At 56.2% G+C, this 12,779-nt stretch overlaps 6 protein-coding genes across 6 annotated transcripts; 3 read left to right on the top strand and 3 right to left on the bottom strand.

Moving 5' to 3' along the window:
* The first annotated feature begins 80 nt into the window (after positions 1-80).
* Positions 81-2,326, top strand: CDEST_03418 (Putative coenzyme A transferase active, coenzyme A transferase family I, nagB/RpiA transferase). The gene is made up of 3 exons (XM_062919577.1): positions 81-360; positions 454-1,821; positions 1,882-2,326. The coding sequence occupies exons 1-3, from the start codon at positions 301-303 to the stop codon at positions 2,011-2,013; spliced, it is 1,560 nt and encodes a 519-aa protein (XP_062775628.1). The 5' UTR covers positions 81-300; the 3' UTR covers positions 2,014-2,326.
* Position 2,327: 1 nt separating this feature from the next.
* On the bottom strand, positions 2,328-4,400 carry CDEST_03419 (uncharacterized protein). Its single transcript, XM_062919578.1, has 2 exons — positions 3,569-4,400; positions 2,328-3,505 (listed from the first exon to the last, which is right to left on the bottom strand). The coding sequence occupies exons 1-2, from the start codon at positions 3,835-3,837 to the stop codon at positions 2,329-2,331; spliced, it is 1,446 nt and encodes a 481-aa protein (XP_062775629.1). The 5' UTR covers positions 3,838-4,400; the 3' UTR covers position 2,328.
* Positions 4,401-4,940: 540 nt separating this feature from the next.
* On the top strand, positions 4,941-6,507 carry CDEST_03420 (Putative 28kDa heat- and acid-stable phosphoprotein). Its single transcript, XM_062919579.1, has 3 exons — positions 4,941-5,497; positions 5,573-6,147; positions 6,210-6,507. The coding sequence occupies exons 1-3, from the start codon at positions 5,428-5,430 to the stop codon at positions 6,330-6,332; spliced, it is 768 nt and encodes a 255-aa protein (XP_062775630.1). The 5' UTR covers positions 4,941-5,427; the 3' UTR covers positions 6,333-6,507.
* A 1-nt stretch (position 6,508) lies between these two features.
* CDEST_03421 (uncharacterized protein) lies at positions 6,509-7,721 on the bottom strand. Its single transcript, XM_062919580.1, has one exon. It carries the CDS (start codon positions 7,634-7,636, stop codon positions 6,596-6,598), a length of 1,041 nt encoding a protein of 346 aa, XP_062775631.1. The 5' UTR covers positions 7,637-7,721; the 3' UTR covers positions 6,509-6,595.
* A 183-nt stretch (positions 7,722-7,904) lies between these two features.
* Positions 7,905-11,321, top strand: CDEST_03422 (Putative small GTP-binding protein). Its single transcript, XM_062919581.1, has 3 exons — positions 7,905-8,010; positions 8,071-10,915; positions 10,967-11,321. Exons 1-3 carry the CDS (start codon positions 7,987-7,989, stop codon positions 11,116-11,118), a joined length of 3,021 nt encoding a protein of 1,006 aa, XP_062775632.1. The 5' UTR covers positions 7,905-7,986; the 3' UTR covers positions 11,119-11,321.
* A 1-nt stretch (position 11,322) lies between these two features.
* CDEST_03423 (Putative 16S/18S rRNA aminocarboxypropyltransferase Tsr3) lies at positions 11,323-12,652 on the bottom strand. Its single transcript, XM_062919582.1, has one exon. It carries the CDS (start codon positions 12,520-12,522, stop codon positions 11,344-11,346), a length of 1,179 nt encoding a protein of 392 aa, XP_062775633.1. The 5' UTR covers positions 12,523-12,652; the 3' UTR covers positions 11,323-11,343.
* Between the last annotated feature and the right edge of the window lie 127 nt (positions 12,653-12,779).

Below are 12,779 nucleotides of genomic sequence, written 5' to 3' on the forward strand. Positions count from 1 at the left end.
AAGTCGGCAACCCACGGCCTTGGAGGCCAAAGGGTCCAAGGTCGAGCTGATGCAATAAATTGACCTGGACCCCTTCAGGATTCCTCGTGACGGACCCTCTCTCTTCTCCCTCTCCCTCTTTCCGTCTCTCGGTCTCTTGCCAATTACTGTCCGGCTTCTCCGCTGTCTCTGCCGATGCTACTTGGTCGTCGTCGATCCCTGTAACACAACCGGCCCCTCCGTCCCGCTCGCTGCTCAGTACCTTTCCCGTCCTCGTAATCCCGACTGTAGCCATACACATCATACACATCTCTGTTCACAATGCCCTCACCAGCTTTGTGTGCGCGCTCGTTGCGTGCCTATGCCCGCCATGGCTCTAACGTATGTCCGTCCCATTGAGATGGCGAGCCGAGACGCACCCTACCACATACGAGACTTGGTAGCCCAACTGACCCTTCCGTCTGTCATGATTAGCACACTGCCATCTTGGCCCGCGCATTCTCTGCGACGGCGCGGAGGCCGGAAATCAACAAGGTCTACCCTTCAGCTACCGAGGCTCTCAAGGACATGAAGCCCGACTCCACACTCCTCTGCGGTGGCTTCGGACTCTGCGGTGTCCCCGATACCCTCATTGACGAGGTACTGAAGAAGCCCGAGATCACCGGCATCACTGCAGTCTCCAACAACGCCGGCACCGACACCTCCGGCCTCGGCAAGCTGCTGAAGACGAAGCAGATCAAGAAGATGGTTGCCAGCTACATTGGCGAGAACAAGACGTTTGAGAAGATGTACCTGACCGGCGAGGTCGAGCTCGAGCTGACCCCCCAGGGCACCCTCGCCGAGCGCTGCGCCGCCGGCGGCAAGGGCATTCCCGCCTTCTACACCCCGGCCGCCTTCGGCACCGTCGTACAGACGGGCGAGCTGCCCCTTCGCAACAAGCCCGACGGTTCGGCCGACCAGTTCTCCTACCCCAAAGACGTCAAGGTCTTCAACGGCAAGTCTTACCTTCTCGAGCACAGCATCGCCGGCGACTACGCCTTCGTCAAAGCCTACAAGGCCGACAAGCTCGGAAACTGCCAGTTCCGCCTTGCCGCCAACAACTTCAACGGCGCCATGGGCCGCAACGCCAAGATGACCATCGTCGAGGCCGAGCACATTGTCGAGCCCGGTGAGATCTCCCCCGAGGCCGTCCACCTGCCCGGCATCTATGTGAAGCGCGTCATTCAAAGCACGAGCGAGAAGAACATTGAGAAGTACACCTTTGCCAAGGATGAGAACGACGCAGACGCCAAGAAGGCCCTCGGCACCGGCGACACCGCCGCCAAGCGCGAGCGCATTGTTCGCCGCGCCGCAAAGGAGTTCAAGAACGGCATGTACGCCAACCTTGGCATCGGCATGCCCATGTTGGCCCCGGGCTTCGTCGGCCCCGAGGTTGAGGTCCAGCTGCAGTCCGAGAACGGTATCCTCGGCCTGGGCCCCTACCCCAAGAAGGGCGACGAGGACGCTGACCTCATCAACGCCGGCAAGGAGACCGTCACGCTTAAGCCCGGCGCCTCCGTCTTTGGTAGCGAGGAGAGCTTCGGCATGATCCGCAGCGGCCGCATCAACCTTACCATCCTCGGCGCCATGCAGGTTAGCGCCAACGGCGACCTCGCCAACTGGATGTTGCCTGGTAAGGTCAAGGGCTTCGGTGGGGCCATGGACCTCGTCAGCAACCCCAGCGCGACCAAGGTCGTCGTTACGATGGAGCACACGGATAAGAAGGGCAATGCCAAGATCGTCAAGCAGTGCGCCTTCCCCCTGACCGGCAGAGCCTGCGTCTCAAGGATCATTACTGAATTGGTGAGTTGTTTCTGCATGCTTCAGATCTCCAGACTCTTCGGAGACTAACAAGTCGTACAGGGTGTCTTCGATGTCGACTTCGCCCATGGCCTGACCCTTATCGAGATCGCGGACGGCGTGACGGTGGATGAGATTAAGAGCAAGACCGAGGCGCCATTCACGGTTGCCGACGACCTGAAGCCCATGTTGTAAGGTATAACGTGGAGAACATCCTGGAGGCTGATCGTCTGGAGGAAGGAGGTATATACCCGATGCGGAGGGTAAGCTGTTGTCACCATCTAGAGTACGGCGTCAAGCTGGTGGGCCAAAATGATAGCCATGATTTTGTTCGGTTTTTCCATAGGTAACCCCAAGTTGTTGTTAAATCTGTCCATTCGGTTTTCCGGCCATTCCCACAGTTTCGTATGCGAGGTTTCATAACGCCGTTTTCTCCATGTGTTTCCCTCTATGAACATTCCCATGATGTCGTACCGTTACAGCCACCCTATGGTCTCGTCGACGTTTTCATCATGAGCCCATAAAGGATTGCAAAATATCATCAAGTCGCCGCCGCTTCTTCCGATTCGGATTCAGGCCTGTCTCCACATTCCCAAGCTGGACGGTAGGCTTCATCAGCTCTGCCGTCTTCCTCGCAGACGCCTGTCTGGTACTCGACGATGAAGTCCTGAAGAAGGTATATCTCGACGTCGCAAACAGCCCCCGGCGAACATAAGACACGGCGGGTGCAATACCTGTCGGCCTTGCGGAACCGCAATGACCCAATTGAAGACAGGCGAGCGGCTTGGACGGGAGCACCAGCTGCTCGGACACGGTCTTTTGCCCCACCTCTAGGCCGGCCCTCTTCAGATCTTCGTCCTTTGTGAACTGTCCAATGAAGGAGTACAGCCAGAAGGCCCAGGTCTCGAAGGGAAAACCCTTGCACGTCTGGGCCTCGTAGCCCGGCACGTCGACGTACATGGAGAGGTTTCTCTTGGCCGCGTCGCCGAGGTGGTCGAGAAACGGCGGCGTGTCCCGGCTGGGAACAAACTGGATGGGCTGGTCGCTGCTCTGGCAGAAATTCATCAGCCCGTCGTCGATGTTCCGGGCCAGGCCCTGCAGCTGTCTCGGTTTGCTCTCCTCGACGGAGTCGAAGAGCATCAGGTACCACAGCAGGGAGTCCTGGGGACCGTGCAAAGGTTCCTCCATCTCCCAGCCCTCACCCAGTGCCATGTCCACGGCCCCCCTCCAATCGCTTCGCGACGCGTTGACGTCGTACAGAGCGAGGGATGGGAACTTTGACACATGTCTGAGGGAGTGTCTGCTGACGGACTCGTCGCCCCAGAGCCTAAGGATCCGCAGCAAGGGGAAGGGGTCGTCCATTTCCGACCAGCCCCTGACGAGGCGATCGTCGACCTTGGGGAAGGCGAGGCTCAGCTCGTCCGCCGGCTGGATGATCTCGAGGACGGCAAGGTTTCTCAGACGCGCGAGGGCCAGCAGCTCGTTCTCGGCGAAAGAGCATGCTCCCGTGATGTTAAGATGCGTCACGAAATCGACGGCGGGAGACTCGAGCGGTTTGAGGTAGTGCCGGAGGTCCTCGCTTGGCAGACAAATATGTTGGCGGTAGCGGTAGAGACCCAGCGTCTTCTCGTCGTCCTCGGCGAGCAAAAATTTGGACAGAACCTTCCACGCCTGAAAACATACGCCTCTATGAAACTCGCATTAGATACACACAAGCCCTGGCAAGGAGGTGATTTCGGGAGGAACAAACCGGTTCTCCAGCAGGCGCCATATTCTCCACAGGTACCGCTTGGGCAGGTCCTCGCGGGCCAGGTGCTGTTCTGTCACGTCGCCAATATTTTCCGCCACCGTGTGCATCGCCATGTCGGCTAACGATCTCGGCCCCTTCCTCCCTTGCCCGCCGCGGCCTCTACGGGGTAGCCGGCCGGTCCGCCGCGACCAGTCCCGGCCGTTTTGGTAAGCATCCGGAGGACGCGGCGCAACGACCTCTTTGAAGACTTGACCCGATGCGTCAAACATAGCAGAGGCTTTGTACGGATGAGTAAAACTGAAGGACAGAGTCTTTTGAAGACTTCTGACATACACACTTCATCATTCATGAGAAGTCGGTAGTCTCACGGTCACGGGTGAGACGGCAGTGGATAGACCAAGGGTCGGGTTCTGCAAAAGCCCGACGCGCACTGTGCGTTGTTTACTGTGCATGATGATGCGGCACTGTCCGAGCAGAATGCTTACAATGCGTTCTGGAAGTGCAAGACGAGTACTCAAGGTATCTTGGTCTCACCCATGAAGACATTCGACTCGCTTCACCATAACGCCAGGGTAGTGAGAGCAAGCCAGTGTCACAAGTTTAGTTGCCATGTATAGCCTTCTCCCGAAAGTCAAAAGCATCAGCCAAGCCGAATTTGGCTGCAGAGTATGTATCGCCGCATAAAATTTCTCTGATCACCAATACAGCCGAAGCTGCCACGGGTCAGAGGGTAAGTGAGCGAATAAGTGCGTTAGTCTTACCTCCCATTTCCCCTCCAGGCACCTTCATTGATAACGTGAAAGGCAGAGTGAATAGAGAGGGTTTGTGTTTTATGATTAGGTAAAGAAGAAAAGAAGAGGAGGAAAAGCGTAGCTTTGCGCGAAACGGCGCCCTTCATATGGGAATTTTTTTTCGACTGGGTGGGTCGAGGCGGCTGGTTGTCGGAGCTAGGGTTCTGCCGGAGGCCGGTGCCCTGATGACGAGGAGTGGGTTGGATGCCGGTCTGACAATTATCTTGGCATTTGACGTGGACGAAGCCGTCTCATACCTGCGATGATAAGAGCCACAACAAACCTTTGCGAATTAGGCACTGTTTGTCAATATGTATGACTTGCATGACTGAGGCAACTCAACCAAGAACCGAATGAGCACTCAGGCAACCGCAGAATTGGCCTCAACACTCAGAGCTTCCTGTCTGGGTCACAGCTCCGTCAGACCTCTCGTGAGCTCTACAGCCCCATGTGGCTGAGATGCTGTTTTTAGCGCGGGGCAAAAATTGGTTGACGGTGAAAACGACCCTGGAGACGGATCTATCAACGCCAACCAATAGGGACGGACGTGATTGCGTTTGCGGAACTCTGCAGTCGTGTGGTGTGCTCCAACTACCAAGGTACCTGATAATACCTGCGTTGCGGTGCCCAAGATACTCACGCAGTATCGTTATCGTCCTTACGCGCCATGGCCCAAGACTGCTAGCACGCTTCAGTAATGAGGTTTGACCTCCTTTGATCTGCCGTACCTCCGCCTGTGAGTCTTCCATGGTCAGTTTCTGCCCCGATGAGAAACTGAACGACTTGTTCACTGCCATGACCCTTCGATTTCCTCCGAACTGAAGTAGTGAATGACACTTTCTCGTCCCATACACCTTACCGTACCTACCTATCTCACCACATTTAGGTGCTACCGCCGCCCACTCAGCAGAGCGCACTTTTACCCCGCCATCCAATTCTTTGCAGCAACAACTCTCAATACACATCCCACTCTCTATTCCTTTGCTTCTCTCTACAACCCCGCACTCTCTCGCGCAGACAACGCCGCAATTTAAAAACAAAAAGAAAAGACAGACATATTCAGTCAAAATGGCAGGTGGACAGCCAGGATCCAACTCTCGCGGCCGCGGTGGCAAGTTCAGAAAGTTTACCCGTGGAGGTTTGTTTTCACAGGTGTCCCGCGACAGCATTTCCCCAACGCTGACAGTGGTTTTTTCTCTTCAATAATGATTAGGTGGCAAGCACTTCTCCCGCGATCTCAGACCTCTCGACGCCGATGGCAACGAAATCGATATGTGGTCTGCCGACTCGAAGAAGAAGAATGACGAAAGCTCCGAGGAGGATTCTGAAGAGGATTCCGAGGAAGAGTCCGGCTCCGATGAAGACGGCAAGCCCCAGGCCGAGATGTCCCGCGCCGAGCGAAAGGCTGCCGCTAAGGCCCGCAAGGACGCCGCCATAGCCAAGAAGAGAGCCCAAGCCGTGGAGGTCGGCGACCTGCCCCCTTCCGACTCAGAGGAGGAGAGCAGCGAGGATGACGCCGACATGCCCGCCAACCCCAACCACTCCAAGGCCGCCCGTAACCAGACGAAGGCGCCAGTCGCCGCCCCCGAGGTTGACGAGGCCGCCGAGGGCGTCAAGAAGCTGGCTGTCGCTAGCAACCGCAAGGAGCGCGAGAGCATGGAAGCTGCGCAAGCCAAGGAGAGATACCGCAAGCTGCATGAGGCCGGCAAGACGGACGAGGCCAAGGCCGACCTTGCGCGCTTGAGACTCATTCGTGAGCAGAGAGCTGCCGACGCTGCCCGCCGGGACGTAAGTTTTATGCTCAATTACCGACTCATCACACCTCGATACTGACCAACCGTCGTCTACAGGCTGAGAAGGAAGAGCGCGAAGCCCAAGAGGCCGCTAAGAGAAAGGAGATTGAGGCAAAGGAGGCGAAGAAGAGAGAGGCCGCTCTCGGTCCCGTCAAGAAGGGCAAGAAGTCTAGCAAATAAGGCGACTTGGTATTCTTTGGACACACCCGGATGCAACGTCATACCATATCATACCATCGTTCTTCCAGGTTCATATTCGTTCGCAGCATAGCGTGCATCGGATACCCAAGTCTGAGCCACAATGTGAACAAAATCTTGCTTTTCCGATCCCGTCTGTGCTCACAGATGGCCAACCCAGGTCCGGTGAGGTGCTCTACAATTACAAGAAGCCGGAATGCATTCCGTGATCCAGACAAACATATGAAAAGTGCAGAGAGAACGCTTTACATGCCGGCCAGGCCGTCTGTGCCGACAGCTTCGTGCCATACCTGATCAAAATCAACGCCTTGCTCCTGGAACAAGTCCCGAATCTGCTTGGCCACCTCGACTTGCTTTTCGGGCCCGAAGCCGCCTGGTTGCGACGACTCGAACTGCACAATCTCGATCCAGCGGAAAAAGAGGTTCTCCTTGCCAATGGCTGCGAGAGCGTCCCTGAACTGGAAGACTTGCCTCCGTCTGTCGTCCTCCTTGGCACTCACTCCTTCTTCCTCCACAGTCATCCAGCCGTAGTCCTCGTGGTGCACTAGGACCAGGCGTCGGAAGGCCTCCAGGGCAATGTCCTTGCGGTCCACCATTGTGTGCGCGTCGATCATGGCTTGCCAGTCGAGATCCCACTGCCCGGTCATGGTGAGGTAACCGGTCTTCTCCTGCAAAAGGAGCGGCGAGCAGGCCTGTCGAATGATCTGCTGCAAGGCCTCATTCTTCTCCTTCTCCTTGAAGATGTCGCCCAGCTGTTGGTCCCACTCGCGGCTGCGCCGGACGTAGATCTCCTTCTCTCGGAAACCTACCCTCCATCTCCAGCTGACTGGGTTGCCGTATGAACGGCCAAAGACAAACTCGATGGGCCACGGCCAGACGAAGACGAAGAGCATGAAATCCAAAATGAGAGAGGCGCCGCGCTTACCAATCTCCCAAAGTAGCTGGCCCCAGGTCGATTCGGCAACGGGGAAGGTTGTTTCGTTGGGGTAGCCCATGGCAGACTGGACGAATTTGAAGTAGTATGGCAGGATGTAGTACATGCGCAGAAGAAAGAGCGCAGCGACGGCTAAGTTCATGCCAACGGGCACAAGGAAAATTTTCTTCTTGAAAGCCGCGGGTTTAGGATCGATATGAGTGATGTAAACGTGTTGCGGCGAGAGCGTCTCGAGCAAGGGTTGAAGAACCTCTGCTGGTTTCTTAAAGGGTGCTGGCGGCGTGCCCGGCGACCTCTTGGGCGCCGCCTTGGACTTGACGACTTTGACTTTGGGCGCCATGGTGGCCGTCATGACACTACGAGGCGAGTTGGGTTGCGAGTTTAAGGAGCTTGGCCAGGTGATAGCTTGCCTCCAAGCTGGCCGATTTTACTTTCGGGGAGGAGGGATTGATTGCATAGGTATTCATTTATGCCCCTGCACAAACCCAAGCTGTCTCTGTAGGTACCTGGCCTAGTGGATACCCTGACAGACCAATCAGGCATCAAGCATTCTGGGGAGCATTGCCTGCGCAGGGCGACCTCGAACGGAGAGCTCGAGAAATTTCTGGGGCGATAGACAGCTCGAACGAAGCTTGTCGTCTGGACCTTCACACTCTCCTCAAGTTTGCGCAAACTTTTGGATGTTGCGCCCAACAATAGACCATGCTTCGATGTAGGATATGGAACGTAAGTGACTCTTCCTTCCTGGTCGGTTTTCGCCCGAAAGCTTATATCAACCTGTCTTAGGAACGAAGCAGTGCTTACGTCTGCGCTTTCTGTCGCCACCCCGCCCTGTCGCGACCGAATGACCTTGGTCGACGCAACTACTCGCACGCATCGAAACCTCCCTCGAATGGCATAGGTGGACTTGGAGGCTGGGGCAGCAACAATGGCGTGAAAGCGCCGAAGAGCTCTGGGATGCCTTCAGGACCCCGTGGTCCGGTTGCCGGCGGAGGATGGGGCCAGCCGCTGATGGGCAAAGGTTCATCGCCAAGAGCGCCGAACTCTGATGGCCAGCAAGTCTCTACTGGTCGGGATAGCTCCCTTAATGGGTTGCTTCTCCCTCATGAGCTTGCTGCACGTCAGCAGTTGGAGGCCCAGAAAGCCGCCCAACCCAAGGCTCTGCTAATCACGCGCAACGTTGCCAAGGGCACAACACCAAAGTCGAGGCATCTAGGTGGACTTGAAGGTGGTCTCGGTGGAAGCAAAATCTCTCGAACCCCTCTGGGTACAGTGGCAAAGAAATCGTTAGGGGGCGAGGAGAAGCCCTTGCCAGGAAGGGATTGGAGACATCGACACGAGGGAGAGAGAACCTCAACCAGCACGCCAATACCGCATAATCGACATAATGGGAGGGATTTCAATCGGACTATACCGACGGAGAACCTCCCACGACAACAGCAGAGAGGACTCGACGAGCCAAGTGCTCTTGGGACGGGCGAATGGGGACAACTTTCGAGGAAGGCCACCGACGGAAGCTCTGCAGATGTGCCTCGTAGCACGGGATCAAAATCGGGTCTCTCGAAGCAGGATTTCTTGACGAAATTCCAAGACCAAGTGAGCAGCAAGTACAACCAAGATGACAACAAATCCCGGGCATCGAGCTCGGACTTTGGCCACTCCAAAAACAACAGTTCTCAGAAGACGGAACAGGTTGTGGATGAACCAACAAAGCCACAGCGCCGTACACGGGAGATTGACGAATCCTACGAAATCAGCCGCGACCCAAGGAGACGCGACAAGGCTGGAAGCCGTAGAGGGGATGCTTATGGGTCGTTCCGTGGCGTAAAGAAGTCAGCAGCGCAGCAAAGATGGGAGAACGAGAACGAAGAATGGGAGGATAACGGCGCTAGCCGAGAAGCCCAGCGACGCCGCAAGAAGGCCGAAGCCGAGGCGCGGAGGCTGGCGTTGGAAAAAGCTGCGACTCCGAACATCTTTCTGCCCGAGTTCATCAGCATTGCGAACCTAGGGACAGCACTCAAGTTGAAGCCCCAAGAGTTCCTCAGATCCTTGTCAGAGATGGGGTTTGAAGATATCACCGAAGATAGCATCATGACCGGAGAAACCGCCGCTCTGGTTGCCCAGGAGTTTGGCTTTGAACCAACTGTCGACACTGGTGGTGTCAGAGACCTCAGACCTCGGCCTCCGCCGGAGGATGTTTTGGCGTTGCCACCGCGACCGCCGGTTGTTACTATCATGGGTCACGTCGATCACGGCAAAACGACTCTACTCGACTATCTGAGGAAGTCGTCCGTGGCAGCCCAGGAGCACGGTGGCATCACTCAACACATCGGCGCTTTCATGGTGAAGATGTCTGAGGGGAAGCTCATCACTTTTCTTGACACGCCCGGTCACGCGGCTTTCCTGACCATGCGACAACGTGGCGCTAACGTCACTGACATCGTCGTGCTGGTTGTTGCTGCCGATGACAGCGTCAAGCCCCAGACCATCGAAGCCATCAAGCACGCCAAGACGGCAAATGTTCCAATCATTGTAGCTATCAACAAGTGTGACAAGGAAGACGCCAAACCCGACCAAGTCAAAGCCGACCTTGCCCGTCACGGCGTTGAAATCGAAGACTTTGGCGGCGACGTCCAGGTTGTTTGTGTCAGTGGAAAGACCGGCCAGGGCATGAGTGACCTCGAAGAGAACATCGTCACGCTTGCCGACATCCAAGATATGCGTGCTGAGGAAGATGGCTTGGCAGAAGCCTGGGTGCTTGAAGCTAGCGTGAAGCCATACGGCAAGTCTGCAAACGTTCTCGTCAAACGAGGCACCCTGCGCCCCGGAGATTTCATTGTCGCAGGTACCGCCTGGGCCAGAGTTCGCCTGCTGCGGAACGAGGCCGGTCAAGAGCTCGAGAAGGCACCGCCCGGCACGCCTGTCGAGGTGCTTGGATGGAGAGATGAACTCCCCGCCGCTGGGGACGAAATCCTCCAAGCACCGGACGAGGATCGGGCCAAAACAGCCGTCGATTACCGCGAGGAAATGCGTGAACGAGAGGCGTCGTCGAAGCAGCTGGCCGAGCAGGAGCAACGCGAACGTGAGGCCAAGGCCGCTGCAGAGGTCGCTGCGGAAATTGAAGCAGCCGATGCCGAGGGAGGCGAAGTCATCGCCACCAAAGTCATCAACTTCATGGTGAGAGGTGACGTTGTAGGTTCCGTCGAGGCCGTGTGCGCAACCATCAATGAGATTGGCAACAACGAGGTGAAGCCTCGCATTCTTCGATCGTCGGCCGGCCAAATCTCCGAATCGGACGTTGAGCACGCTGAAGCCTCGAGTAGTGTATTTGCCAACTTCAACTGCGCTGTCCCGGCCCATGTCAAGCATCTGGCCGAGGAGAAGGGCGTTAGGATTCTGGATCACAGTGTCATTTACCACTTGGCGGACGAGGTGAAGCAGGTCATGTCGGAACATCTAGCCGACAAGGTGACATCCAAGGTTAACGGTGAGGCGGAGATTCTGCAAATCTTCCCCATTAACATCAAGGGACGCACGTACAAGAACATTGCTGGATGCAAGGTACGGAACGGAACAGTCACTCGGTCGACAAGCGTCCGCATCTTGCGGAAGGGAGAGAAGGTCTTCGACGGTAAGTTGCCGAACTCCTCTCACGCCGATCCGTGTCTAATATCACTTTCAGGCAAGATCGATACCCTCAAGCACGGGAAGAAGGATGTGGACGAGGTCAGAAAAGGTACCGAATGCGGTATCGCCTTTGACGGCTTCACCGATTTGCAGGTCGGTGACCAGATCCAGACCTACGAGGAGGTGAGAGAGAAGAGGAGCTTGTAAGATATGGAGAAGTTTGTATGCGGAACAACGAGGATTATCGTGGGCATAGAATCGGGCAGCAGCCACTAGGAAGGGCTCGGCCGTCATACTTGCCGCTGAGACAGGGCACATTGGCCCAAGGATACAGCCCACACAACGCACTGTAGAAAAAAGCCCACAATGGCAACTGTACAACATGCACCGAGGCATCTCGAGCCACTTCCCAGGTTAGCGTTTTGTATTGTTTTACCAACGCTTCGGCGCGGAGATTGTGCTTGACGAAAATGTCCTACTTGTCACCGTTGACTGCGACCGTTCCTTTTCGAGCTTGGCCAGTCCAATCTTATCGGTGACGGGTGTGGCATTGATAATGTTGTCGAAATCATCGTCCTCCTCCCCATTGTCCGAGTCTGGCTCGATATCCGAGTCCGGCTTCAGAGTCTGCGGCCGCGGTATCGCTTCGGGCTTCTTCTTCTCCTCTGCCGAAGGATTCGAAAACGTCTTTGATGCGAGCACCTTTCGACGTATCTCCTCCATGGCCGCGTCGTCATCGCTGTCGTCTGAAATAGCATACGGGTCCTCGTCTTCTTCGTCTTCCTCTTGATCCTTGGCAGGCTTCTTGCCTATGTATATGCCGTCAACACTGTCGCTATCGCCAGAATTATCCTCCACTTCCTCATCGTCATCATCGTCCTCTTCATCGGAATCCGGGACGACTCTCCTGTTTGTGTTTCCTCCCTTCCACATGTCATCAGCGTCGCCCTCCTCTCGATTGTCTGCGTATTCCTTATCGAGCCTGTCGAGCCACTCGTCCTGAACCCTCTTTATGCCCTTCTCATCCTCGCTTGCCGCATACTTTTTTAGCAGACTACTGTTGATCTCCAAGAACGCCTCGCCATAGGAGAAAGGCGCGAGAACCTGCTCCGCCCACTCAGGGTGTCCGCAGATGTAGAATGCCGCGGCCAACGCCTCGACGCAGTTCAGCTTCCACGGCTTACCGTAGTTGACCGTGTTCGCAGCTACTAAGTAAGGCAGCAGACGCTCACACTTTCCTCCAACCTTATTCCACTGAACGTCTTTCATACGCGCCCAGCTGCACTCGACTACGGCGGCACCGTACTGCTCCATCAAGTCCCGGTCGGCGGGGGAAACGGTGTGCTTGCCGTTGGGGGTAATGATGACGCCGTTGTGGCGTTGGCCAACGTGCAGATCGCGCATCATGCCCATGCGGATCAGCTTCTTGCCGGAGCATCGCTTGGGATCGCAGTGGCCCAAGTCCCAGCAGGCGGCCTTGAAAGTCGGGCGGGTGATGGGGGCTTCGGCGTCGTCGCCATCTTGGGGCTGGTGCTGTCGCGGTCGCGGAGGTCCTGAATTGTGGTTCTTGCGGCCCCGGGAACCGAAGTTGTCTTTCTTGTGACGGACCATTTTCGAGGATCGGTGGAGACGGGTAGAATGGCGCGTGAGAGGGAGCTGAAGGAAACCTCCTCTGGGCGGGTTCCTCACAGGTGGTAGGGTAGTCGTTCTTTCTCAAGGCTCGGTTTGGCGGGGTATGTAGTGTGCTTGGAGGGGCAGGACTGGGAGCGATATCATGGGAAAAAATTCGATAAGCTGGATGATCAGGTCCCCGAATATGCGATTAGACGTGTGACAGCTTTGACGAGGTAGCCCACACACGGAGCACA

This window comes from Colletotrichum destructivum, chromosome 2, assembly GCF_034447905.1.
Source record: "Colletotrichum destructivum chromosome 2, complete sequence".
In the NCBI taxonomy this organism is placed as follows: Eukaryota; Fungi; Ascomycota; class Sordariomycetes; order Glomerellales; family Glomerellaceae; genus Colletotrichum; species Colletotrichum destructivum.

What these genes read in the sequence shown, in the direction of transcription:
- CDEST_03418 (XM_062919577.1), top strand. Translation starts at nt 301, where the DNA reads ATGCCCTCACCAGCTTTGTGTGCGCGCTCGTTGCGTGCCTATGCCCGC. An exon ending in ATGCCCGCCATGGCTCTAAC is followed by an intron (nt 361 to 453) that starts GTATGTCCGTCC and finishes TGTCATGATTAG; the next exon opens with CACACTGCCATCTTGGCCCG. An exon ending in CAAGGATCATTACTGAATTG is followed by an intron (nt 1,822 to 1,881) that starts GTGAGTTGTTTC and finishes CAAGTCGTACAG; the next exon opens with GGTGTCTTCGATGTCGACTT.
- CDEST_03419 (XM_062919578.1), bottom strand. Translation starts at nt 3,837, where the DNA reads ATGTTTGACGCATCGGGTCAAGTCTTCAAAGAGGTCGTTGCGCCGCGT. An exon ending in TGGCGCCTGCTGGAGAACCG is followed by an intron (nt 3,506 to 3,568) that starts GTTTGTTCCTCC and finishes CGAGTTTCATAG; the next exon opens with AGGCGTATGTTTTCAGGCGT.
- CDEST_03420 (XM_062919579.1), top strand. Translation starts at nt 5,428, where the DNA reads ATGGCAGGTGGACAGCCAGGATCCAACTCTCGCGGCCGCGGTGGCAAG. An exon ending in CAGAAAGTTTACCCGTGGAG is followed by an intron (nt 5,498 to 5,572) that starts GTTTGTTTTCAC and finishes AATAATGATTAG; the next exon opens with GTGGCAAGCACTTCTCCCGC. An exon ending in CCGACGCTGCCCGCCGGGAC is followed by an intron (nt 6,148 to 6,209) that starts GTAAGTTTTATG and finishes CGTCGTCTACAG; the next exon opens with GCTGAGAAGGAAGAGCGCGA.
- CDEST_03421 (XM_062919580.1), bottom strand. Translation starts at nt 7,636, where the DNA reads ATGACGGCCACCATGGCGCCCAAAGTCAAAGTCGTCAAGTCCAAGGCG.
- CDEST_03422 (XM_062919581.1), top strand. Translation starts at nt 7,987, where the DNA reads ATGCTTCGATGTAGGATATGGAAC. An exon ending in TTCGATGTAGGATATGGAAC is followed by an intron (nt 8,011 to 8,070) that starts GTAAGTGACTCT and finishes AACCTGTCTTAG; the next exon opens with GAACGAAGCAGTGCTTACGT. An exon ending in GGGAGAGAAGGTCTTCGACG is followed by an intron (nt 10,916 to 10,966) that starts GTAAGTTGCCGA and finishes TATCACTTTCAG; the next exon opens with GCAAGATCGATACCCTCAAG.
- CDEST_03423 (XM_062919582.1), bottom strand. Translation starts at nt 12,522, where the DNA reads ATGGTCCGTCACAAGAAAGACAACTTCGGTTCCCGGGGCCGCAAGAAC.